Source organism: Oratosquilla oratoria, chromosome 23, assembly GCF_046742065.1.
Source record: "Oratosquilla oratoria isolate Oo_2021 chromosome 23, ASM4674206v1, whole genome shotgun sequence".
Taxonomy (NCBI): domain Eukaryota; kingdom Metazoa; phylum Arthropoda; class Malacostraca; order Stomatopoda; family Squillidae; genus Oratosquilla; species Oratosquilla oratoria.
Window position 1 is genome coordinate 22,118,981 of NC_134799.1, and position 27,167 is coordinate 22,146,147.

The 27,167-nt window shown below is 40.6% G+C and overlaps 1 protein-coding gene across 2 annotated transcripts; it reads right to left on the bottom strand.

Annotated features, from left to right (window-relative positions):
- Positions 1–626: 626 nt before the first annotated feature.
- Positions 627–27,167, bottom strand: LOC143038020 (cytochrome c oxidase subunit 4 isoform 1, mitochondrial-like). 2 transcript variants are annotated; one of them, XM_076206868.1, is made up of 4 exons: positions 27,012–27,167; positions 23,661–23,882; positions 15,022–15,214; positions 627–1,094 (listed from the first exon to the last, which is right to left on the bottom strand). In XM_076206868.1, exons 2-4 carry the CDS (start codon positions 23,880–23,882, stop codon positions 961–963), a joined length of 549 nt encoding a protein of 182 aa, XP_076062983.1. In that variant the 5' UTR covers positions 27,012–27,167; the 3' UTR covers positions 627–960. The 2 variants fall into 2 exon arrangements, with proteins under 2 accessions (XP_076062983.1, XP_076062982.1); XM_076206867.1 differs by lacking the exon at positions 27,012–27,167 and adding an exon at positions 26,682–26,819.

Consider the following 27,167-nt stretch of genomic DNA (forward strand, 5'->3'; position numbering starts at 1 on the left):
CAGGCACTCCTCCGGCACTCTACCCTCTCTTAAACAAATATCAAATAACCTCACCAGCCAGTCCACCATGACTGTACCTTTCTTCAGACATTCTGCATGGCATCCATCCAACCCAGGTGCCTTACCTGCTCTCATCATCTTAACAACTTTCACTTCATCCTTCCCTATTTCTCCATTTTCCTCTCATCACTCATTTTCTTAGTGCTTCCCACTGCTACTGTATAACTTTGTATAACTGGTTAAATTATCCATTGTATCATTAACACATACCTTGAACTTTACTGGCACTAATATCGACCCTTTAGGTACTCCACAAAACTTCCATTCCCACCTGTCCTCCACAATTGTACTTGTTAATCTGTTCCTCAAAATCTCATTCATGCCAGCAAATTCCCTTTAAAACTTTATGTTCCAACTTCAAATTTTTTTGTGAAGCACCTTAAACTACCCCACCCAACCCTTCCTCTCTTACAGCAGATCAGTTACTCATTGTTGTGGTATGCTGAGCCACTAGTTCAAATTACTACAAACTGTAGATCCTAATTGTGCTAAGGCAGGTGGGGTAATTGAAAACAAATTAGAAAATGGATTTTTTTTTTTTATCCTGGGGATATACAAACAAGGGCAAGAGTAAAATTGTATATTTACAGTCAAACTAAATTTATATTTCAACGGCTGCACCAGTGTCAAAGATATTGCATTATGACAGGTATGTAGGCATATTTACCTTTCTCCTATGAATTCACAATCATCCTCCCATGTTTGCTTTAAAGAAAAAGTCAATATTCAAAAGAAGCATCACCCTGCAATATTTCAAGGTTTGACAAAAATGAAACGCAGCAGCAGGTACATCAAACTGGTCACAGCCACCTAAACCATACTATCTTCCTTCTATCCACTCCTTTTAATTTGTTTTAAACTTTGAAGTGGGGAAGGAAGACTTCATCCTGGCTGCACATTTTATTTCCAATCTCCCTTCTTGTAGTCCCACTTTGCAGCGATACCTTCCACTGGGTTTATGCCAAGGTCAATTATACGTTTCAGCTGTGCTTCTTGTTTCTCTGCACCAAGTGTGTCTGGCAATTCACCATATACTGCAACAAAAAGAAGAAACATATACCATGTCCACTATATGTGATTTGATTAATCAGTCTGTTACTCCAGGCCTCTCTTGCAAGATGCCATGGTTCCCAGGTAACATAAAAGCCACTGGACAGGCCCATAGGTCACCCAAAAAATATTGTGTTGTCTAGGAATAGTTAGTGTGGGGAAGTGTAGGATGTGCTTGCTGTCCTCTGTGGAATGGCTGTATCTATAGCAATTCTATTCCAAGGCTAGGCCTATTGTGTGCAAGTATTATCTTAATAATATAGTGTTTTGAGGCTTGTTTGATGATGAGGTGGATGAGTAGGAAAGGACCTCTATCAACAAGCATATTGAGACAAGGTCTCTACAATCAATGGGCGAAAAATTGAACAGACAAGCAGGGAGGTGTCATGATATTGACCAAAAACTGTTTAAATGTGAATGACAAAGATAAATTAATGCAAGGATGATGTGGAGTCAATTATGATTAAAGTTGTAAACAAAAATATGAAAAGCAGAAAATTTGTAGCAGTGTATGTGCCACCAAAACCAGGCTTGGTCTGATGGTAATCATTCCAAATTTCTGGAAGACAAAGAATGTGCTAAATGAGTTCCTAAAAGAGGGTGGTAACATAGTAATTATGGGTGATTTTAATGTAAAGGATATAATGTGGGAAGAAATGATAGTAAAAGGGGGAGATGAACTTTGGAGCAACATTCTACTGGATATGACCATCTAATACACCTAAACACAATGGGTTAAAGAAAATACTAGATATAGAAATAATGAGGAACCATCAAAACTAGACTTAATATTAACATCTGAACCAGATATCATGAATAAAATTGAGTATAAAACACCAATTGGAAAGAGTGACCATATACTAATACATACATACATACATATACCAAGGCTTTTTTCCCCCCTTACCAGGGGGGTAGCCAAAAAGGACAAGGCACAAAAACATTCCCACCCATTTCATCCCCGAAAACACTCCACACCCCTCCACCCTCCCTCCCATCTTAGCACCTCCTAGATGACGGGTCATCCCTGCACCCTGTCCACTGCCCTGGGTCAGAAGCAGTGTCGCAGGACACAGCACATCCACAGCTTCATTAAATTGGCGACCCCCCCAATAAAGGAGAGGACGGGGAGAAATCCCTTCGGGCTGCGTCAAAATTTTTTGCTCACACACACTACCTCACCCCCATTCCCCCGTCCAATCCACCTCATGCATCACAACATTTTCCATATACAACCATTCTCCATTCACCCGTCTTCTGTCCTCTCCCATCCTTCCTCAACCGACATTCCCCTCTTCCCCAAAGCCCCCTTCACCCCATCCAAAATGTAGGAAGGAATGATAAACATTGAGAAGGAAGATTAATGTACAACAAAACGGATTTTGTAAAACTATTTTTTTTTCCAAAATACAAACTGGGATAAATTTTCCAAAGAGGAAACAAAGATGGAAGACAAATGGATCATATTCAAAGAAAAGTACAAGGAAGGAATTGATATGTGCTAAAGAAGAAGCAGAGATTTATATAAAGTGTTGGTATAACAAAATATGCAGTGAGGCTAAAGACAGAAGAGAAAGCCTGGAAAAGATGGAAGAGAGAAAAAAAAAAAATCCAAATGGCAAAGGTATATAAACCTTAGGAACAAATATGTGAATATACATAGGAAAGAATGAATGAATGAATAAAATCATATATATATATTATAGACAAATGTAAGTATCAACCTAAACTCTTTTACAGATATGTAAATGACAAAGAAAGACCTCCTAAAATGAAAGAAATAAAGGTAACACAATGAAATAAGGGACCAAATAAAAAACCTAGATGTTAGGAAATCACATGGACCGAATGGAATTGCAAATTGGATACTGAACGAGTGTATCGACGAACTGACAGACAAATCATACAAGACTTTTCACTCAATAAGGAAAGGTACTGCAAGATTGGAAAAATGCAAATAGTACCAATATATAAAGGAGTTAATAAAGACCCTACAAACTTCAGACCAGTATCCCTTATAAGCAGTAGCAAAAATATGCGAAAAAGTTATCAGAAACAAATGGATCAAACACTTGGAAGACAATAATATATTAAACCCTAAACAATTTGGCTTTAGAACAGCAGAAAAAATACACGGGAGCGACGAGCGATTTCGCTCGGGAAAGTTCTGTCGCTCTCGCAAATCCAATAGCAGGAGCGATCCCCCACAAATGTAAGGGGGAAAAAGCCTTGGTATATGTATGATAATTATATATTTAGTTCATAAATATGGATCTTTGGAGGGAGAATAAAAAATACAAAAATAAACAATCATTCGTTAGCCAGCTTAGGTTTACAGTAGCTAGGTCTACGTTCGTACGTCACGTCCATACAATAAAGTCTGGGAATGGAGTCAAAAGTGGGAAGTGAACTTCAACATCAAGAAATATAGTGTAATGTAGTTTGGAAAAAAGTAAAGAGAGAATATCAGGACAATATAAATTTGGTACCAAGGAAGTAAAAAAAAAAAAGTTTACCTTGAAAGGGACCAAGGAGTAATTATCAGCACAGACATGTCACCAGACAAGAATATCAACAAAATAGTTGGAGAAACCTTCAATTTATCAAGATCAATGAAAGTGGCATTTAACCCCTACCATACGGTGCCGCACACGTAGGCGTCATGAGGAGCAAGTGGATTCGCGACGCTGCCATATCGGCGTCTTGATTATATTTATTGTAGTCGCCCCTGCATTTTTACATTCTCCGTAATATGCCCTCAATCCCATTCTCTGTGGTTTTCAAAATTCACGGGTGAAAGAGAGAACGATCGATATAAGCGGTGACTATATTTTATGATGCGAGTATTATTACGACACGTACGGCTGGCATTGGCTGCTGCCCGCGAGATTTAAGTCCCGGAGTGAAGTGGTTAACTACTTGGATAAGGAAATGGTAAAGAAAATATTAGTCACACTGATAAGACCAAGATTGGAGTATGCTGTGACACTATGGACAGTACAAAAAAGAATATAAAGAAATAAGAAAGAATCCAATGAGCAACTACAAAGATGGTACCAACACTCCAAATTGACATACTAACAAAGGTTGGCCAACCTGGAACTACCTACTCTGGAACAAAGAAGAGAAAGAGGAGATCTACTGGCCATTTACAGATTTATGAAAGGGATTGAAGTCCTGAACAGAGATGATTTACTAAATTGGGATGATAAGAGAAAAACAAGGACATGAAAAGACTCAAAAAGGTAGTTATAGAAGAGATCTGAAAAAGAATAGTTTCCAAAACAGAGTGGTAGATATCTGGAACAAATTGGATAAGGCAACAGTGTGTGCAAAAACTATACAAGAATTTAAGAAACTAGATGCTGAAAGATACAATGACGGGTCACTACAAGCATAGTTTTCTTCCTGTGTAATACGAGGTAAAATACACACACACACCCATGCACAAATACTTATGTATACTGGTATGTAGAATGTTTAACCCTAAATGTATTCATATTTCATAAATGCAAGATTATGAATAAATATTTAAAATTAGTACATCTAAATTTAATATAAAATAGATTTACTTTTAAACATTTAATAATCTTTTCCACTGCAGTGTGTTTAAAATTTCTACCATAAAAGAAACTTTGTACCAAAATATGTTTAACTGGTGGATCAACATGACCGAGCACTGAGGAACCTACCTCTCTGCCCCACTTGTCATCAGATGCTTTTGGGTTGCACAAGTATATGGCCAATCCACAATCTAGTTCAAATAATGCTAGACCTGTTCATTGGGCAGTGGAACCATGACTGAACAGGTCTAATACTCTTTAGAGTAAGATTACTTGTCAAACTAGACCAGTGATCTTATCACTGGTCTCTGCAATAAGATCTAATAACATTTTTTATGTATGGAACGGGGCTTCCCATGTTGGAACAGTGGTCAAGCCTAGTTGCTGCTTTGGCTACTACATCAGCCTGATCATTACCAGCGATTCCAACATCTGACGTAACCCAACAAAATTTCATATTTACTCCTTTTTTTACTGATTAAGAGAAAAATCAAATCTTTAATTTCTAGGACCATATAGTGAGATGGAAATGACTTCCCTAAAGATAAGAGAGTCCAAGTCAGTGTATACAACAAAACTTGTATACACTTGATACAGGTCTTTAAGATTTTAAAGGGAATTGACATCAAAAGTGACCAAATTTTCACATTGAATGAGAATCAGACAAGAAACAATGGTCTCAAACTGTCCGGAAATAGATTCAATTTGGAAGTAGGTAGAAACAACTTTGCCAACCGTGTAGTTAATGAATGGAATAAACTTCCTGCACAGGTAGTGCAATGTAGTTCAGTTCGAAGCTTTAAGAATCATTTAGATAAATACCTAAGTAAGATGCTGTAATTATTATAATTTATGTTATATTATTTGTTTTTGTTTTGTTATAATTTGTCTGTCTGATTTTCATTTATTATTAGTTATATGTCAATTTATTATCATTTACTATTTACCTGTTTGTTATTCAACTATACCAATGCATTTATTTATGTATTTTAATTGTTATTTACATTGTTATAGTTTTAATTTATTATTAATATGATTTTTTTTTTTTTTTGCATCCGACCTAGATATGGATCAAAAGGTCTCCTGTCGGCATGCTTTGCCTTTGTAATCCTTTGTACCATGGGAGCAGAGGAAACCATAGGTAATTTCTTTTTAGTTATGATGCCCAGCATCACAAAGCAGCCTACTCCATCAGGGGCATTCAAGTGCTCAGATGCGTGTTCAAGAAAATTTGCCTTGAGCTGGCCATTAGAACATCTTTTCTTCTTATATCGTGCTGTGCATTTTCTTAAATTTTCAGGATATTTAGGGACGTTAAAATCTGCCACTGCAGGAAGTCGCATCTGATTGGCAGAGTCTACCAAACGAACTTCAATTGGCATGGGCAGTTTTGGTCTATTTGGTGTCCTATCAATTGGTTGCTTTACATATTTGTAATTTGGACTGGACTTGTTAGAAAGGACTTTTGATAGGTATCACAAACCTCTTTCCTGCAAATTGTGGGGGAAATCCAGCATTTACGAGGGTCATTAAAAAAATAATGCCTCCTATTGTTTTATTCCACCCGAAGGGATCTGAGGGGATTGCAAATTGCATCTTTATGATGACTGAACCTATGCACTCATGACCTGAAAGTTTTATCTCTCTGCTGCAGATACTGATGGTGTGACATTAGGAAAGCAATCCCTGTCATGGACGTGCATCAGAAGCAGAGATGTGTCATTGAATTCCTCCATGCAGAAAAAATTGAACCAATCAACATTCACCGGCACCTGGTGAACCTTTACGAAGCCAATGCAGTTGATGTCAGCACAGTTAGACGAGTTCATCAATTTCAGAGTGGCGACAGATGTGAGGGACAAAGTGTGCTCTGGACCCCATGCACAGCCACCACCCCGTTCAAGTGCGCCTCGATCAACTCATCCGTGCTGATTGGCAGATAAAGGTGAATGAAATGCGTGGAGTTGGATGTGGGTGTCAGTGCACTGGAAACAATGTTGTCATCCCTAGGATACAGCAAAGTGTGTGGTAGGTGGGTTCCACAAATGCTTATGCAGGACCAAAAGGACCACCGACGGGATGTCCGTCAGGACTTGTTGGATCGGTACGAAGCCGAAGGTGACAGATTCTTGGACCGCATCATCACTGGTGACGGAATGTGGTGTCACCACTACGGCCGGAGTCCAAACGGCAGTCAATGGAATGGCACCACTCACACTCCCCAGCAAGGAAGAAGTTCAAGATGTAGACATCTGCAGGCAAAGTGATGTGCACTGTCTTCTGGGACAGGAAGGGAGTCATCCTCCTGGATTTCTTGGAACTAGGGGCAACTGTCAACTCTTGACCGTTACGTTGAAACGTTGACCAGGCTGAAGGCCCGGATTGCCCGTGTAAGGCTAGAGAAAAGGGAAACATTCTATATGCAACACAAAAACGCCAAGCCACACACAAGTTTGAAGACCATGGAATGTGTGACAAAGTTCGGCTGGACGGTGCTGTCTCACCCACCATATAGTCCCGACCTGGCACCATCAGACTTCACACTTGTTTGGAGCTATGAAGGTCACATTATGTGGGCAGCATTTCCCCGACACCACCACCATAATTGCAGCCGTGAAAAAATGGACCGCCTTGGCAGGTGCCGACTATTACGACCGAGGCATCAAGACTCTCGTTCATCACTGGCAAAAGTGCATTGAGAATGGTGGTGACTATGTAGAAAAATAAATTCTGGAGCACAAAAGGTTGCTCGTTTTAATGGTACCACTCCCGTCTTCATAGCTCTTCAACTTTTCGAGTTAAAAAGCATTACTTTTAAAACAACCCTCATACATACAAACTCTCCACAGGAAAAGTGTGGTAAGCTCCTGTGCATATATGCAGTGCCATATTATGATCCTCATCCAGCTTAGCTATGTTGTCTTACTTGCTGACCCATAAATCTGGCATCTGTAATCTATTTTACTAAGACAAGGCCTAGTAAATTCTTGAAAGTGAAGTTCTATCAGCTCCCCAATTAAAGCCAAAAATTACCTTTAGAATGTTTAGTCACAGCTTTACATTACTTTTCATTTCATTGATGCGTTGAGTGAAATTTAACTTATCAAAAATGACACCAAGATTTACACGATCTTCATATGGCAAGATAGAATGATTTAAAACCAGTGTAGGAATCTCTTCTCTACATCTTGTTCGACAAAAACGGATCGCTTTGGTTTTCTCAGAGGAGAATCTGAAGCCTCTAGTATTTGCAGCATTAATAGCCACTTGAATCTTGTGGGAGGCTTTAATAGCTGTATATGCAGTACAAAATACTTCATAATCATCTGCAAATAACTGTCCTTGTACTCCAACAGGGACTTTCTCAAATGGGCCATTTATGGCTATATTAAACAATACTGGGCTAAGAACACTTCCCTGTGGGATCCCTTCTTCCTGAAGGTAGGCAGATGTAGCCGAGCCTATTCTCACTTTTATGTAGCATTCTAAAAGAAAATATTTCAAGGTATAACGCATTACCAACAATACTCCAACCAAATCTACAGCAACACTTCTCACCAACTGGACAAAAGAACACAAATAGATACCTCATCTCTACATCAACAACACTCTAATACCACACACAAACACACCCAAAATTCTTGGTGTAACATACGATACATCCATGTCATTCAAACAACACCTCACAAACATAAAAAACAAATGCACACCTAGACTTAACGCACTTAAGTCAATCACTGGAACAACATTTGGACAAAACAAAGAAACTAATATAACAATATACAATGTATATGCTCAGTGATGAATTATGCGAGTCCTGCATGGGCTCCTAATCTCAGTGAGACACACCACAACACCCTTCAAATCATACAAAACAAAGCCCTAAAAACAATTACAGGCTGCACAAATACAACACCTACAGACCATTTACACCATGAAACAAAAGTCCTCAAAGTCAAGGACCACCTCGACATGAGAGGCACACAAACACTTGCTGCAGCCACCACAAACACATCACACCCGCTACACTACATAGCAGAACACCCACACACACCAAGAAACATTAAAACTACACCCAAAGACCTCTATTACGCACAGATACTCTCTTCTCATCCTCCACAACCACCAAATACCAGCCTCCGGAAACATATTCATAATCATATCCCTCACCGCTCCATTAACACACTGAAAGACAACACACTGCTGCATGCCAGACCCCCTGATATCCACCCTTCTGAATCCTCTCTCCCACGAAAGGACAGAGTCCACTTGGCCAGACTGCGATGCGGTCACCACCCAGCACTTCTAAGCTACCAGAAGAGGCTGGACGACCATGTTGTGAACAGCTGCCCAGGATGTAACACTTCACCCTATACCATACAACACATAATGGAAGACTGCATTATACACAATCATGCACGCAAACAACACAACATACACTCTATAAAGGATTTGTGGGAAAACCCAGTTTCGGCTGTGGCCTTCCTTGGGGAGACGGGACTGCTCGGACAGACAGTCTAGGGAACAACAACAACAATACTCCATTCAGCAAGTTTCAGCAAAATACCAGTTCGCCAGGTAGTATTGTAGGCTTTCCGTACATCAAAAAATACAGCTATAGTCTGATTTTGTGCTGCATAAGCATTGTGGATCTCCCAAGAATTGTTAAGGGGTCAAAGGTGCTTAGATTTTTTCGAAAACCACACTGCCTATTTGATAAAAGGCCTTTAGACTCCAAGTACCATACTAGCCATCTATTCATTTTCTTGTAGGTCTTGCTAATACAGCTCATGAGGGCTATGGGTTTACAATTATGGGGAAGACAAATCTTTAGGACATTTTAAAATAGGGATGATTATTGAAATTTTCCATGATTTTGGAGAATTTCCGGTGCTCCAAAAACTATTCAAGATATCTAAAAGGAATTTTTTGGTGCTTGATGGCAGGTTTGAAATCATGGGATAAATAATATCTTCTTCTGGAGATGTTGGTATTGCATATTCAAGTTCTTCAAGGTTGAATGGAAGATTATATTCCTCTGAGTTAGAACTAGGAGGAACAACCTTGATATTGTTCCTGATGGTTTGAAATGGAGAGTAGAAGGGCGCTTGATATATTTCCAAAGTGCTTGCCATATGCTTCAGCTACCTCCCATGTATCAGATATGTGTATGTTGTGCTTTCATACATACATACATACATATACCAAGGCTTTTTCCCCCTTCCAAGGGAGGTAGCCACAAAGGGAAAGGCATAAAAACACTCCCACCCATTTCATCCCTAAATACCCTCCACATCCCTCCCACCCTTCCTCTCATCTGAGCACCTCCTGGATGACGGGTCATCCCTGCACCCTGCCCACCGCCCTGGGTCAGAAGCAGTGTCGCAAGACACAGTACATCCACAGCAAGGCCGCTTCATTTAATTGGCGACCCCCCCTCTCCGTCCCCCTTTGCATATAAGGCGAGGACGGGGAGAAATCCCTTCGGGCTGCGTCAAAATTTACTCACACATACTACCCCACCCCCCATCATCCATATACACCCCTGCTCCACTCACCTCTGTCTTCCGTCCTCTCCCTTCCTTCCTCAACAGACATTCCCCTCTTCCCCAAAGCCCCCTTCACCCCATCCATCCACCTCATCCTAGGACGTCCCCTCAGGTTCACTCCCTCCACATCTGCCTTCCATACCTCTTTTACTAGTCTTTCTTCACTCATTCTTTCCATGTGTCCAAACCATCCTAATATTCTTTCATCAACCCTCTCTCCCAAATCCTTTTCCACCACCGTTCTCCTCCTCACCTCCTCATTTCTCACTCTATCCAGCCTAGTAACCCCCACCATACTTCTCAGACACCTCATCTCAAACACATTCAAACTCCTTCTCTCTTCTTCTCTTATGTTCCACGTTTCTGCCCCATACAGTGCTGTTGGCACAATCACTCCTTCATACAGTCTCCTCTTCGCATCCATTCCCAAATGTCTATTCCTCATTACACTCTTTAATCCACCAAGGCATTTACTCGCTTCTCTCAATCTACATTCTACCTCCACCTTCACTCCACCTTTTCCTGCTACACTTGCACCCAAGTATCTAAAACTATCCACTTCCTCCAGTCGCTCTCCCTTAATGTTCACTTCCAGTCTACTGCCACTTTCACCCCTTGAACATCTCATCACCTTACTTTTACCCACATTTATCTTTAGCTTTCTTCTATCACATACTCTCCCAAACTCTGCCACCAGCTTCCTCAATCCCTCCTCTGACCCTGCCACAAGCGCAGTGTCGTCCGCTTTCAGTATAGGTAAAGATTATACAAATTTACCTTGCAATTTTCGTGTTCTATTCCAGACCAGAGAGAGGAAAATCATATTTTAATTCCCTGATATATCTAATAAAGGATTCCCTCCTTGCTTGTTTATTTTCTTGTAGGATGAGGATTTCCTGATTCTAGGTAGACATCGTGGCTCAATATATCAAAATACTCAAAGGACTTTCAAATTGTTTGATGTTAAAATAAACTTTTGTCGAGCTGTGGAAGTGGTCCCAATCTGCTTCATCTGTCTTCAACTAAGGTTAAGCATGAAGATTGAGTATTCTGCATACGTTTCTAGGATAGAGCACTGATCACCGCCATGATTATTTCCAGTCACTGACCACTGGAAGTCTAACCTTAAAGTTAAAGAACAGATTGTGAGGTCGATAGCAGTCTTTGTTGAGTTGAATATTATGTCTTGTAGGGGACCCATCATTCATTAAAATTATGTAATTGTCGAGCATCTATATTATACATCTCCAGCTTGTATCCTTACTAATCATTATATCACATGTGACACATGATCCACATGCATATAAGAAGGTACCCGAAAGGCACTGCCCTTTGCAATCCCTACCCAATCTTGCTGACATCCACACTTCCTAATCATAAACATCTGACTTGGACAATGCAACACATCACAACAGCGCAACTGAAAGTTACTGATACAAGTACATAGTGTCACCAGATAGATCATTAAATTTTTCCTTATACCTACAGCTACATTTTTGTAACTCCAATACATACATCATATCAAGGCACATCCATGAATGATAGCCATCCATTGCAATGCTACTAACACAAATAGTATTCTATAAATCCCATATTACATAGATCAGATTTTTTGTGGCAAGATATACGTCAGAAAGCTATTGGAAAAGGTAAGGATGTTTTTTGGGCTTTTATGGATTTGGAAAAAGCATGACAGGGTAGAAAGGAAGGTACTGTGGGAGGTATTGCAGATATATGGTATAGGAGGAAAACATTTAGGAGCTGTCAAGAGTTTTAATGAGAGTAGTAGAGCTTGTGTTAGGATTAGAAATGGAGAAAGTGGTTTGGAGTAAAGGTGGGACTTCGTCAGGGATGTGTTATGTCACCCTGGCTGTTCAATTTATACATGGATGGGGTGGTGCGAGAGGTAAATGCAAGGGTAGTGGGTCAGGGATTGGAGATGGTTAAAGAAAATGGAGAAAAGTGGGAGATAAGCCTGCTGTTGTTTGTGGACGACACTGCACTTCTAGCAGGATCAGAGGAGAGATTCAGGAAGTTAGTAACGGAGTACGGGAAGGTGTGCGAAAGAAGGAAGTTGAAGATAAATGTGAGTAAATGGTGATGAGATATACAAGGAGAGAAAGTGGCAGCAGACTGGAAGTCAGTATTAAGGGAGAGAGACTGGAGGAAGTAGATAGTTTTAGGTACTTGGGTGTGAATGTGGTGTGAAAGGGAGGAGTGGAGGTAGAATATTGATTGAAAGAAGAGTATATGCCTTGGGGGATTCAAAAGTGTAACGAGATATATATTTGGGGCAGAAACAACAGAAAAGAGGAAGAGAATAGTTTGAATGTGTTTGAGATGAAGTGCCCGTGTAGTATGATAGGGGTTAATAGGCTGGATAAAGTGAGAAATGAGGAAGTGAGGAGAATGTGGGTGGAAAGGGAGTTGGGAAATAGGGTTGATGAAAGAGTATTGGGATGGTTTGGACACCCATGGAAAGAATGAGTGAAGAAAGATTAGTAAGAGGTATGGAAGGCAGATGTGGAAGGAGTGAACATGAGGGGTCAACCTAGGACAAGATCAGTGGATGGGATGAAAGGTGGGGATGTCCGTTGAGAAAGGATGGGAGAGGACAGAAGTTAGGGGTGAATGGAGAGGGGTTGTATATGATGCTGTGATGCATGAGGTGGAATGGATGGGGGATGGGGGGTGAGGGAGTATGTGTGAGAAACTGATGCAGCTTGAAGGGATTCTCCGTCTTCTCCTTTTCTGCATGAGGGGAAAGAGAAGGGGGGTTGCTGATTTAATTAAGTAGCCTTGTTGTGGATGTACTGTGTCTTGTGACACTGCTTCTGACCCAGGGCAATGGGAGAGATGCAGGTATGACCAGTCATCCAGGAGGTGCCAAGAGGGAAGAAAGAGGGTGGAGGGGAGTGGAGTATGATAGTGATGGAATGGATAAGAGTGGCTTTGTTTTTTGGCTACCTACCTTATAAAGGCATAAAAACCACTTCCACCCATTCCATCCCTATCACACTCCACTCTCTTCCCTCCCTCTAATCTTGGCACCTCCTGGATGACGGGTCATCCCTGCATCTTGTCCACTGCCCTGGGTCAGAAGCAGTGTCGCAAGACAGAGCACATCCAAAGCAAGGCTGCTTCATTAAATCAGTGACCCCCCCCATCTCCATCCCCTCATGCAGAAAAGGAGATGGGGAAAAATAAAAATGTCAAAAGACTGGAAAAATGCCAACATTGTACCTATATATAAAGGAGAAAACTGGGAAAAACCAACTACTTATAGACTGGTCTCACTAACAAGCACTATAGCCAAAATTTGTGAGAAAATTCTCAAGAATAGATGGGTAAAACACCTGGAAGATAATATAATAAACCCAAGACAATTTGGGTTCAGACAAATTTAATCATTTTTACTCAAGACTAGTAGATATAATACAATGAAAGGATGGGTGGGCTGATTGTGCTTTCTTGGACTTGCAAAAAGCTTTCGACAAGGTACCACAAAAAAGTAAAATATAGGAGGGACAGAAGGCAACCTGCTAAACTGGATGAAGAACTTTCTGAGTGGTAGAAAGATGAGAGTAGTACTCAGAGAAAAATATTCAGGTTGGAAGGAGGAGATTAGTGGAGTACAGCAAGGATCTGTATTGGCTCCAATAATGTGTGCTATTTATGCGAATGACATGGATGATATGGAATGTCACATGAGCTTCTTTGCAGACGATGCTAACTTGTTAAGGAAAGTAAAAACTGAAATGGATTGTGGATCACTACAGGAAAACCTGAATAAGGCTGGGAAGTGGAGTCAGAAATGGAAAACTTCAACATCAAGAAGCGTAGCATAATGGAGTTCCGAAAAAGTAAAAATAGAATATCAGAACAATATAAAATTGGAACTAAGGAGGTAAAGACAGTGGGATCTGAAAAAGATCTCGGAGTAATTATCTCAACTTGTCCTCTGATAGACAAATAAACAAAATTGCCGGAGAATCCTATAACTTGCTAAGATCAATAAAAGTGGCATTTACCTATTTGGATGAAGAAATTATTGAAAAAATATTAGTCACACTGATAAGGCCTAGACTAGAATATGCAACAATGTTGTGGTCACCCAGTACCAAAAAGAATATAAATAAAATTGAAAGAATCCAAAGAGCAACCAGCACTTTCAAACTCGTCATATGAAAAGAGACTGGCTAAATTGGAGTTACAGACTTTGGAGCAAAGAAGAGAGAAAGGCGACCTACTGATCATCTATAGAATCATGAAGGGCACAGAAATACTCAATAGAGAGGACTTGTTAAACTGGGACAAGAGAAACACAAGAGGACATGGAAAGAAACTAAAGAGTTACAGGAGAGATTTGAAGACAGTTTTCCACAGAGTGGTGGACACTTGGAACAAACTGGATGAAAAAGTAGTGTGTGCAAAAACAATTCACGAATTTAAGAGCAAACTAGGCACCGCGAGATACAAAGGCCAGACACCACAAGCATAGCTCCCCTTCCTGTAAAATATAACTACGTAAATACACACCATGTTTGACTGTTAAAAATTTCAGCATCACTACACTGAGAGTTGGCACTCCAACTCTGGTAGGCAAGTAATTGTGTGCACAGGCATATGGGTGTGTGTGTGTATGTGTAGGGTCAGAGCATTACCCACTGATTGGGGTATATACAAGTTCCAAGTTCTCATCCAGTGGGTAATAGCTATTGATCATGAGCTTAGCATATGACCCAAGACTGGGATGAATCTCATACACCACAAAACAGAGCATACACTAAGATACTAACCAAAGACTTTCATCCACAAGTAAACCCAAATAGCTAATGAAGATGCAATTAGGCTGATGCCAAGTATAGATTTCCATTCACCAGTAGGAGCATTAACCTCTGCAAATGTCTGGCAGAAAGATGCTCTGTAGAGAGCCTTCTTCTCCTCAATGGTCAGCTTTTTCCAGTCTCCCTTTTCCTTTTCACGTAGAGCCTGCAATAAGTAAAAATGAAGTTAGAAATGAATGATTTGTTCAGCAATAAAATAGCAAATATATCAATGGAAAGAAGCTCTGGACTATTGTGTATGCTGTATTAGTGTATGACCATTTCTAGGTCAATGTTTTACAGTGGGAGGAGGAGGAAGATCAATTACCAGTTGTCAGTTCTTTTTGAAAAGGTAGAGGAAATACAGTCAAGATTGATATCAATGCCTGGTCCAGAGTAAACACCTTGGAGCTGGATTTCTAAATGGAGGCAAGGGGGATTGATGTATTTTAAAGACAGGCACTAGAGAGATGATTCTCCGTTAGTCTTGGTAATTATGTAACCATAACTGCTGGAATGAAATTCAGAACAAAAATTGATGGCATGGAGGATAAAGAAACCAAAGAAAAAGAGAAGATCTTTTACTAAAACTATGTTTCCTCTAATAAGGAAACTCCCACCCAGACCCTTTGTATTTATCTCATACTACCCCCATCAATGTACAGATTGAAAAACCATGATGGCACTAGAACCCTAACACTGCCCTACCTTCAACTAAACCACTTGCTTTCTCCACTTCCTATGATTTGAAGGGTGTTGTGGTGTGTCTCACTGAGATTAGGAGCCCATGCAGGACTCGCATAATTCAACACTGAGCGTATGCATTGTTTGTATATTGTTATATTAGTTTCTTTGTTTTGTCCAAATGTTGTTCCAGTGATTGACTTAACCCCTTCCATACGGTGCCGCACACGTAGGCGTCATGGGGAGCGAGTGTATTTGCGAGGCTGCCATATCGGCGTCTTGATTATATTTATTGTAGTCGCCCCTCCATAATGACATTCTTTCCAATTCTTTTGTAATCGCATTTTCTATGGTTATCAAAATTCACGGGTGAAGAGAGAACGATCGATATAAGCGGTGACTACATTTTATGATGCGAGTACTATTACGACACGTCGTACGGCTGGCATTGGCTGCTGCCACCGAGATCTAAGTCCATGACGCCTACGTGTGCGGCACCGTATGGAAGGGGTTAAGTGCGTTAAGTCTGGGTGTGCATTTGTTTGAAAGACATGGATGTATCGTATGTTACACCAAGAATTTTCGGTGTGTTTGTGTGTGGTATTAGTGTTTTGTTGATGTAGAGATGAGGTATGTATTTGTGTTCTTTTGTCCAGTTTGTGAGAAGTGTTATTGTAGATTTGGTTGGAGCTATTTTGAGTCTGTTTGTGATGAACCAAACAGCTTTGTCTGTGTTACGATGTGTACATGTGATTGTTATGTCGTCTGCGTAGGAAGAGATTTGTATTTCCGAGGTGTTTGGTGTGGGTAAGTCATGCATGTATAGATTAAAAAGTGTGGGGGATAGAACTGAGCCCTGTGGTACTCCGTTCTTAATGTTTCTGATGTGCGATGATTGGCCATTATATGACACGTAAGCATTCCTACCTGCCAGATAATTGGCCAGCCATCTTTTGGTGTTATTGTGCATGTCTGTGTTATATATTTTATTTGTTAGGTTGTGGCGGGGGATAGCATCAAAAGCTTTACTAATGTCTAATGTTATGAGAAGTGTTCTTTGGTGGGGCCTATCTGAATTGATGTCATCTAAAATTCTTTGTGTGAAGTTTGTCAGAGGAGTGTTTGTGGAGTGTAGTGGCCTAAAACCGTGTTGCGAGTCAGCAAGGGGAATATGTGGTGTGACAAGTTTAAGTATTAGGCGTTCAATGACTTTAGAGGGGGTGCAGGGAAGTGTGATTGGGCAGTGCGATGTTGGGATTGTTGGGTCTTTGTTCGGTTTTGGAATGGTGATTATTTTACCATGCTTCCAGATGTCGGGTATAGTGTTGTGTGAATAGCTGTAGTTTGCAATGTTTGTGAGTGCGTGTATACCTTGTGGTCCAATGTGTTTTAGGTGGATGTTACTTATGTTATCAGGGCCACAGGCAGACGAGTGCTTGAGACTATGTATTATGAGTTTTGTCTGACTGTCTATGAAGGGTATACAGTCTGAGTCTGTGGGAAAGTCTTTCTTACGTCGAATGGTGCGTCGGTCATCAGGGTGAGAAGCGAGATGGCTTGTCTGTGCAAAATGATGTATGAGTGCGTTTGCTTGTTGTCTGTTTGAGGGTAGATTATCTGTTGTGATTATTGCTGCGTGAGAGCATGTAGTGTTACTGTTGGATAGTGTAATGCTGTTGAGTGTTTTGTACAATTTGATAAAGTTTTGCCAATTTTGTGTTTTTTGTTCATGTATTTTATTGGCAATCACAGTGTTTAGTGTTTGTATTTGGTCTGCTATGTTGTTGTTGATACTATTGGTTGATAAGAAAATGAAAAAAACATATACCAAAGGCTTTTCCCCCCCTTACATTGGGGGGGGGGGGGGATTAGTAAAAGAAAAGGGCATAGAAACCACTCCCACCCATTCCATTCCCTACATATTCCACTCCCCTCCACCCTTCCTCTTATCTTGGCACCTCCTGGATGACGGATCATCCCTGCACCCTGTCCACTGCCCTGTGTCAGAAGCAGTGTCGTAAGACACAGCACATCCACAGCAAGGCCGCTTCATAAATTCAGTGACCCCCCCCTCCATGCAGAAAAGGAGAATACGGGGAGAAATCCCTCCGGGCTGCGTCAAACTTTTTCTCATACATACTTCCTCACTCCCTATCCCCCACCCGTTCCCCCTCATGCATCACAGCATCATCCATACACAACCCTTCTCCATTCACCCCTATCTTCTGTCCTCTCCCGTCCTTCCTCTCTTTTGTAATGACCCTTTCACCTCATCCATCTATCTCATCCTAGGACGCCCCCTCGTATTCACTCCTTCTACACCTCTTTTACTAATTTTTCTTCACACACTTTCCATGTGTCCAAACCATCCTAATACTCTTTCATCAACCCTATCTCCTAGCTCCCTTTCCACCTGTTCTCCTCCTCATTTCTCACTACCTAGCCTAGTAACCCCTATCATACTTCAGACATTTTATCTCAAACACATTCAAACTCCTTATCTCTCCCTCTCTTATGTTCCATGTTTCTGCCCCGTACAGTGCTGTTGGCACAAGCACTCCTTTATATAACCTCCTCTTAACATCCATTCCCAGATGTCTATTTCTCATTACACTTTTTATTCCACAAAGGCATTTACTTGCTTCTCTCAATCTACATTCTACCTCCACCCCCACCCCTCCCTTTCCTGCCACATTCGCACCCAAGTATCTGAAACTATCCACATCCTCCAGTCTCTCACCCTTAATGCTCACTTCCAGCCTGCTGTCACTTTCTCCCCTTACTTTTGCCCACATTTATCTTCAGCTTCCTTCTTTCACACACCTTCTCAAACTCTGTCACAAATTAAATGAAGCAGCCTTGCTGTGGATGTACTGTGCCTTGCTACACTGCTTCTGACCCAGGACAGTGAGATGCAGGAATGACCTCCCATCCAGGAGGAGCAAAGATAAGAGGGAGGGGGTGAATGGGAGTGGAGTATGTGGGGATGGAATGGGGAGTGGATTTTATGCCTTTGTTTTTGGCTACCTCCCTTGTAAGAGAGAAAAAGCTGTTGATATGTTAATTTTTCTTTGTAAAACAAATGTAGTGATTGTGATGTACATACATAAATGATGAAACAGATACATGGTGGTAAGAGAGTGGACAGAGGTGAATGTCCCTAATGTCTGAAAGACTTGTGTAAGTGGTTGTACAAGCGATGCCCAGCACTGCACATAATTGCATGGTTGTGAGATCAGCAGACTTTGTAAAAACTCCTCAAAAAGGCATACCAGCAAGATGACATCCTACCATGTGAAGAGACAGACTTGACTTTCTCCTTCCTACATGACATTGTGGTGCTGATCTGCACCCCTTTCTTGATGTCATCTTCAAGACTTCACGACAATGTGTTGGTCATTTCTCTAACCCTTTAGCCGACTAGAGACAATCATCTCCTTTTCCAACATTTCATGACGACTTGTTGGTCCTTTCTCTAGACAACAGTCTCTTTTTCAAGACTTCACAACATGTTTGTCCTTTCTCCAGCCCCAAGGCTGACTAGAGACAACAGTCTCCTCTACAAGACTTCACGACAACATGGTTGTCCTTCTCCAGCCCCCAGCTGACTAGAGTCTTCTGACTCATTCATACATACATATACCAAGGCTTTTTCCCCCTTACAAGGGAGGTAGCCAAAAAGGAAAAGGCATAAAATCATTCCCACCCATTCCATCCCTCAATACACTCCACACTCCTCCACCTCATCTTAGCACCACCTGGATGACGGGTCATCCCTGCACCTTGTCCACAGCCCTGGGTCAGAAGCAGTGTCACAAGACACAGCACATCCACAGCAAGGCCGCTTCATTAAATTGGCAATCCCCCCTCTCCGTCCCCCCATGCATAAAGGAGAAGACGGGGAGAAATCCCTTCGGACTGCGTCAAATTTGCTCACACATACTACCTCACCCCCCATCCCCCTTCCACCTCATGCATCACATCATCCATATACAACCATTCTCCATTCACCTGTCTTCTGTCCTCTCCCGTCCTTCCTCAACAAGACATTTCCCTCTTCCCCAAAGCCCCCTTCACCCCATCCATCCACCTCATCCTAGGACATCCCTTCATGTTCACTCCCTCCACATCTGCCTTCCATACCTCTTTTACTAGTCTTTCTTCACTCATTCATTCCATGTGTCCAAACCATCCTAATACTCTTTCATCAACCCTATCTCCCAACTCCCTTTCCACCCCTGTTCTCCTCACCTCCTCATTTCTCACTCTATCTAGCCTAGTAACACCCATCATACTTCTCAGACATTTCATCTCGAACACATTCAAACTCCTCTCTTCCTCTCTTATGTTCCATGTTTCTGCCCCATACAATGCTGTTGGCACAATCACTCTTTCATACAGTCTCCTCTTAGTATCCATTCCCAAAAGTTTATTCCTCATTACACTTTTTAATCCACCAAGGCATTTACTCGCTTCTCTCAGTCTACATTCTACCTCCACCTTCACTCCACCTTTTCCTGCCACATTTGCACCCAAATATCTAAAACTATCCACTCCCTCCAGTCGCTCTCCCTTAACCCATTCAGCTCCGATGACAAGATTCTTGTCATCGGAGTTGAATGGGTTAAGGGGGTATGCGACACCTGGGGGGGTGAATTTGGTCAAGATATGGCATTTTTCAAAACTGTGTTCAAAATGTTCGTATACCATTTAGAAATAAATCCCAACAAATAATTTTCCAGCCGCGTGCAATTTAAAGGTCTTGGGTGAGGTTTAAAGGGACAGAGTAAAAGGCACAACCCACAATAGAGAGGCGTGCCATTTAGGACCTTCAGGCGCATCGAATAACGTTGAAATTTGATTGAATTTACGCTCGCCCAGTGCTTCAATGGCCAGTACGATGGTGAAGGGGAAGGGAGGAAGGTGGAGGGAGAAGTTTTGCCAACTTTGAGCGAAGCTAAGCGTCAGTTACCGGCTAGCTCTGAAAGGAAAAGTGCGCATGTCTCATGAGCTCTCATTGGAATCTATTACTTTAGCTAGTACATATTACTCTTTAGTACAGTCATCATGGGTAGCAAAAAGAACAAAAGAACATCCACAATGACAAAAAACAGCAGTTAAAGATGGCAAGCAGTCAAAGACGACTAGCCAAGACCTCACCACCTCTCACTCCACCACTGCCCTCACCTGCACCTCTGTGACAGTGACAGAGGTAAAGGACAACATTAGACTAAACAATTCAAAGAGGAAGATTAAATCCAAAGAAGAAAGCAAGAGGAAAAAGATCAAGGCTATACAGGAAGAAGAGAGAAAGAAGAGAAAAGAAGGGACATCATATGATGCTAGAGGGGGTGCCCTACCAACATAGATTGGTGAGGGGAATCTGACGAGGAAAGAGAAAGCGCCCACTGCTGGAAAATAAACCTCTTTCCAATGATTTAGATACCCTGAAGACCCCCAGCAGTGAGGTTTCATATGAAGAAACTGCCAACATACATATACCAAGGCTTTTTCCCCCTTCCAAGGGAGGTAGCCAAAAAGGGAAAGGCATAAAAACACTCCCACCCATTTCATCCCTAAATACACTCCACACCCCTCCCACCCTCCCTCTCATCTGAGCACCTCCTGGATGACGGGTCATCCCTGCACCCTGCCCACCGCCCTGGTGCATCGATTCACAAAATACTGAATCATACAGGTGTCCAACTGGTGGTTTTGGTGCAACCTATAAACAGACACCAAAATCCCCATAGGCACCACAAGAAAATGACAAACAGTTCTATCCCAGAAGCCTCAACATACTATATCTCTAAAGCACCATCACCTAAAGGTTGAAGGATGAAAGAAAAAAAGCAAATTTGAAGACTACTACACCAGAAACTGCCAAAGGTGCAAAAAAGCAAATTATATGATGGTGTCGTCTGTGCATCGTCACTACTGTGATATACTTATACTTTAATTTTTCAGTATTTAAAGTACTTATAATTAAAATATGATGATTTTTACTGTACTTACTCATTATATAACAAGAATTAAGCCATGAAAAAATCAGTCAAATTGGTGAAACTATAAGCAAGGTACAGATATATTTATATTTCAAGTTGCCACATCTCCATTCGATATTTTTTTTTTTTACTTTTTTTTTAATCATAAAAAATCTAAAATACATCAGATTTAGATGAAACTTACAGGGAATATTACTTTTAGTAACTGTTAGGGCCGATCGTTCGAATATTTTGAATAGGATGAAAGAGTTCGGAGTAATAATGAAAACGACAATTTTTTTTTTTCACGATTTTTGCCGGACATTAAAATTGAAATGCCTGTATGCAAAAGTATAAAGGAAATTGTTCAATTACTCAATGACCGGCCCTAGGTGTGCCTACTGACTAATCATAGCCAAAATATAAAACAAATTGGTCCACGTATTATGGTGCTGTGCACTTTTAAATGTTGCTACTGGTATATGTACATGTGTACATATATCATTCTGTTTCACCTAAAATGTAGGCAACATGGATACCTATTTACCTGAGAAGTTTCAGCTCTTTACTCTAAATAGTTTAGAAAATGACCTCCAGGTGGCGCGTACCCCCTTAATGCTCACTTCCAGACTACTGCCACTTTCACCCCTTGTACATCTCATCACCTTACTTTTACCCACATTTTACCTGACTCATTCAAGAACTCAAAAAGCCAGTGTAGGTTCCTCATCCCGTACAGGTAAATCGTCTTTATTTGTAACTTGTAACAACATTATATGATTGTAATCATGAATTTTGTATATACTTGAAGTAGAAATAGCAATACCATGTTCTGTTGATAGTTCAGGGTTTTCCTTATCCCTCAATTTTGAGCAGAACAGCAATTTATATCATGTCACTCTTTTGGGGCTGGATAAGAATTTCTCATCAAATACTGGGAAAGGGTGTTTAGTACCAAAAGGGGTGACATCTGGAGGAGACCATAATGTAATCATTAAGATTTCCTGCCCAGTAAATGGGAAGTCCTGTGATCAACAGGTAGTGCCAGCTTTTTAGTGACTGCTCCCCCCTAGCTCAGCAAACTATGACTCCACAACATGGTTCTCTATAATCAGCAAGATCAACACAAATAACTTAAAACTTTACAAAATGCACAAAAAACGCTCCAATTGGACGACTATATGATTAGATTTAAGTCACAAAATACTGAATCATACAGGTGTCCAACTGGTGGTTTTGGTGCAACCTATAAACAGACACCAAAATCCCCATAGGCACCACAAGAAAATGACAAACAGTTCTATCCCAGAAGCCTTAACATACTATATCTCTAAAGCACCATCACCTAAAGGTTGAAGGATGAAAGAAAAAAAGCAAATTTGAAGACTACTACACCAGTAGTATGCTGTTGATATAATTGTAATTATTTTCTTCTTCCTTCAGCTGGTGCTTATGAGATGTAATGTGAAGGGTGGACCAATGATGGGTACCTGTATGTGGTGGCATTTTAAGTTGGGCAGACAGCAAATCTGCCCATTTTCGAAACCCACCAACTCCCCCACCCCCGTTCACCTCTATCACGGGGTGCTGCCCTGAAAGGCAGTCTTTGGACTGAACCTAGACAGATATACATTTTAACTTCAGCCGTTTCTTGCACTTTCATATATGGAGAGCAGACAACTGGCAACTACTATCCTCACACTACTACTGGTGATAGAAACGGCCCTACAATAATATGACAGAAACAGTCCAAAGTTTCTTCCAAGAAATGTGGAAGGGCTCAAGGGCCATTACTAGCCACTATGGGGCTTTGGGTTTTCCCCACTTGTGTAACTTAAGGCAGCAGTTAATTTACTTAACGAGTAAAAACACCAGACTGGTTATGAAGGCAGGTCAGTTTAAATCCCAAGGAATTATACAACTAAGAAAATTTAAATTACTTACCAAAACATCTGGTGTGTCCTCCTTGAAGCGAATAGCTGGCATGGGGAAATCAATACGGTCATAATAGGCTGGCTCTCCATTACAACCAAAACCAACCACCTGGCGATTCCCAATTTTCGCTAATGTAGATGCACTTGATACTGATGCAGTCTGCTGCATCTGAACCAAATGCCTCCTAAGAGCACTGGTAAAAGCACGTTGAGCAGCCTTGTTCAGTGCCATCTGTAAGAAATATTGTAAAGGTTTTAGTAATGATCAAGTCAGATTACTTGCATGTATTTACCTAGTTGTATTTTGCGGGAAGGGGGGCTATGCTCATGGTGCCCCGCCTTTGTGTCTCAGTGTCTAGTTTGCTCTTAAACTCATGAATGGTTTTTGCGTACACTATTTTGTTGTCCAGTTTGTTCCCAGTGTCTACCACTATGTGGAAAACAGTTTTTCTTCAAATCTCTTCTATAGCTGTTTTTTTTATCTTCCATGTCCTCTTGTGCTTCTCTTGTCCCAGTTTAACAAGTCCTCTCTATCAAGTATTTCTGTGCCTTTCATGATTCTGTAGATGGTCAGTAGGTCACCCCTCTCTTCTTTGCTCCAGAGTCGGTAACTCCAGTTTAACCAATCTCTCCTCATGCGACAAGTTTGCAAGTGCAGGTGCCATTTTTGTGGCTGCTCTCTGGATTTTTTCTATTTTCTTTATATACTTTTTGGTACTGGGTGACCACAATGTCGCCACATATTCTAGTCTAGGTTTTATCATATCAATGTGACCAATATTTTCTTAAATTGTTTCTTCGTCCAAATATGTAAATGCCACTTTTATTTATCTTAGAAAGTTGTTAGTTGTAGGATTCTCAGACAATTTTGTTTATCTGTTTATCATAGGGCAGGTTGTTTGAGATAATTACACCTAAATCTTTTTCAGATCTCTCCTTCTTTACCTCCTTGGTTCCAATTTCATATTGTCTGATATTCTATTTTTGCTTTTTCCAAACTCCATTATGCTACACTTGTTAACAATGAAGTCCACTGATGGTATATGTGTAATATATATGGCTACCTCCATGTAAGTGGGAAAGCCTTTGGTATATGTATATATGAAAAAAGTTTTTTCCCCCATTTAAGGGAGGTAGCCAGGTCAAAGGCACATACATACTCGCCCCCCCCCTTTCCACCACACTTTCCTCCCTCTCATCTTAGCTCCTCATGGATGATGGGTCATCCCTGTATCCCACCCACTGCTCTAGGTCATAAGCAATGCAACAGGACACCGTACATCCACAGCAAATTAACTGGCACATCCCACCCTCCATCCCCTTGTATGGAAAAAAGATGGGGAGAAATCTCTTTGGGCAGCATCAAAATATCATTCACACATAAGCACCCCCAAATTCCAACCCTCCTTTGCACCTACACACAGGAAATGGAACAGTGGAGGCAGAGCAAAATTGTAGAATGAGAGAAGCAAGTAACTGCCTTAAGAGATTAAAAAAATGTCACTAGAAATAGGCATCTGGGAATAGGTACAGGTTTATTACTCAGTAAAAGAACAAGTTATACAACAGTGACTATATTTTATAAAGTGAGTGGTGTAATGGGTCATACATATGGCAATCGATGCTGTGCGCGAGAATTTGCCTTGAATTGAAGTGGTTAGATATGATATTTTTTAGAAGTGCACACCTACACAATATAGCATTAGAATTTTTTTAATTTTGTCATTATAATACATCAATGTATTGTATATCTTTCTTGGCAGAAAAAAAAACTTACTAAAATCAATTATACTACTGAATGAAGTTGCAAACATAGCATCTAGACCGGGACTGGGACCAGAAAGATACTAGCCCGGAGTGTTTCAAGAGAAAGCTGGACAAATGGCTGGATGGGTTACCAGACCATCCACCGATACCAGGATACCCCTACAGCCACCACAACACCCTGCCAGAAGCAGTACAGAACCAAGGACAACTTGGAACGTGTGGAAGCCGACTTCAGCCGTGTCATTAACAGACAAAATTACCGAAAGTATGTCTGTCCATTCCAGTCAATGTTAGTTAGATGATGGCTTTCACATTATGCACCAGGTGTTCCTTCCTTGGACTTTTTGAGAGAACACAGGGTTCTGCCGTTCTGTTAATTGCCCGAGGTACAATAATCAGGCCATCAGCATCCATGAAAATGACAACCCAGATGATCTTTAGAATTTGCGGCACCGAATTACTAAATATAGGTTATGTAGGTTTGGTTAGAACAGATGAACCTATCCTTTCATTTCTTCAACCATGGTATCTTACTATCTATCAAAAAGTTACAAGCGGTGTATCATTCAACCACCATGACTGTTCGTTAATAAATTAGTTTTATCAACTTTATTCATGATTTTTGCCAAGAAAATAGCATATAATAATAATGATGTATTATAATCAACAAATAAAAATAACTTACTATTGCTATATTGCAAAGGTATGCACTTCTAAAAATTTACTCAAGATTTCTAATTATCATTCCATTGATATTTCAACAGCAAAAAAATTAAACTGAATACATTTTCTTGTTACTTAAATAAAATTATAAATGCTGGTTCAGTACTGAAAAGTAACTATCTACTTCACTTTCTTAGACTATATTAATATTCTACTGAACGACTGTGCCCCCCCCATTGTTGCACCTCAGCTTTAATGTAATAATAACTAGTGCATTATACATAAAAATGTCCAGATTCCAGGATAAGCGCCCAAAATAACCACACATCTGAACATCAATGATGAAAAAAATAAAAATTCTTGAACGAGGTACAAAATGCTGGAAATCCTTGTACAGGGGTGGTCTACCAATACTGTAATTTAAGCTTAAAATTTAAATTAGGCCAGTTAAAATGAGACGAAGACATTGTACAAAGCTCGCCAATGAAGGATGCTTCGATTCGTGGATGTACGGGAAATTTGCCATAACTGGACCGACAGAAGATTGAGGTCACGTAGCCTTTTCTCAATATAATAATTCAGTTTCAAAATATTAGCTCACGTTGCCCATTCTCAATTTGGTTCTCATCTTGGTAAACTTCTTTAACACAAACTTAAAATGGAATAAATTTTCAACATAACGCTTCCAGTACTGATCAAAACCCATGACAAAACATTTCGTCATAGTCATAATGTACTATCAGCTGATCGTGGTGATGGCGATTTTCCATTCCAAGCCGGCAATCATACTTGCCTAAATTGACCCCTTGTTCTATTTTCTCACATTTTAACCCTCTCCCTGAATCACTATGTGTTTTGCACCGAGATACAAAGTTTAGTTATTTCATCTAAACTACATTAGGAATACAGACAACAATTACGTGCGACTTGCCTTGCTTTTCGTTCCGACTCCGTCGAGCAGTTGGCGAGGTGGGCTGCAGTTGGCGAAGTGGGATGCAGTGTCGTGGTGACGAAATAGTTACGAAATCCGTTTTTTTAAAGTATGTATAGGATATAAATAACAATATTAGTATATAAATAATCCTAT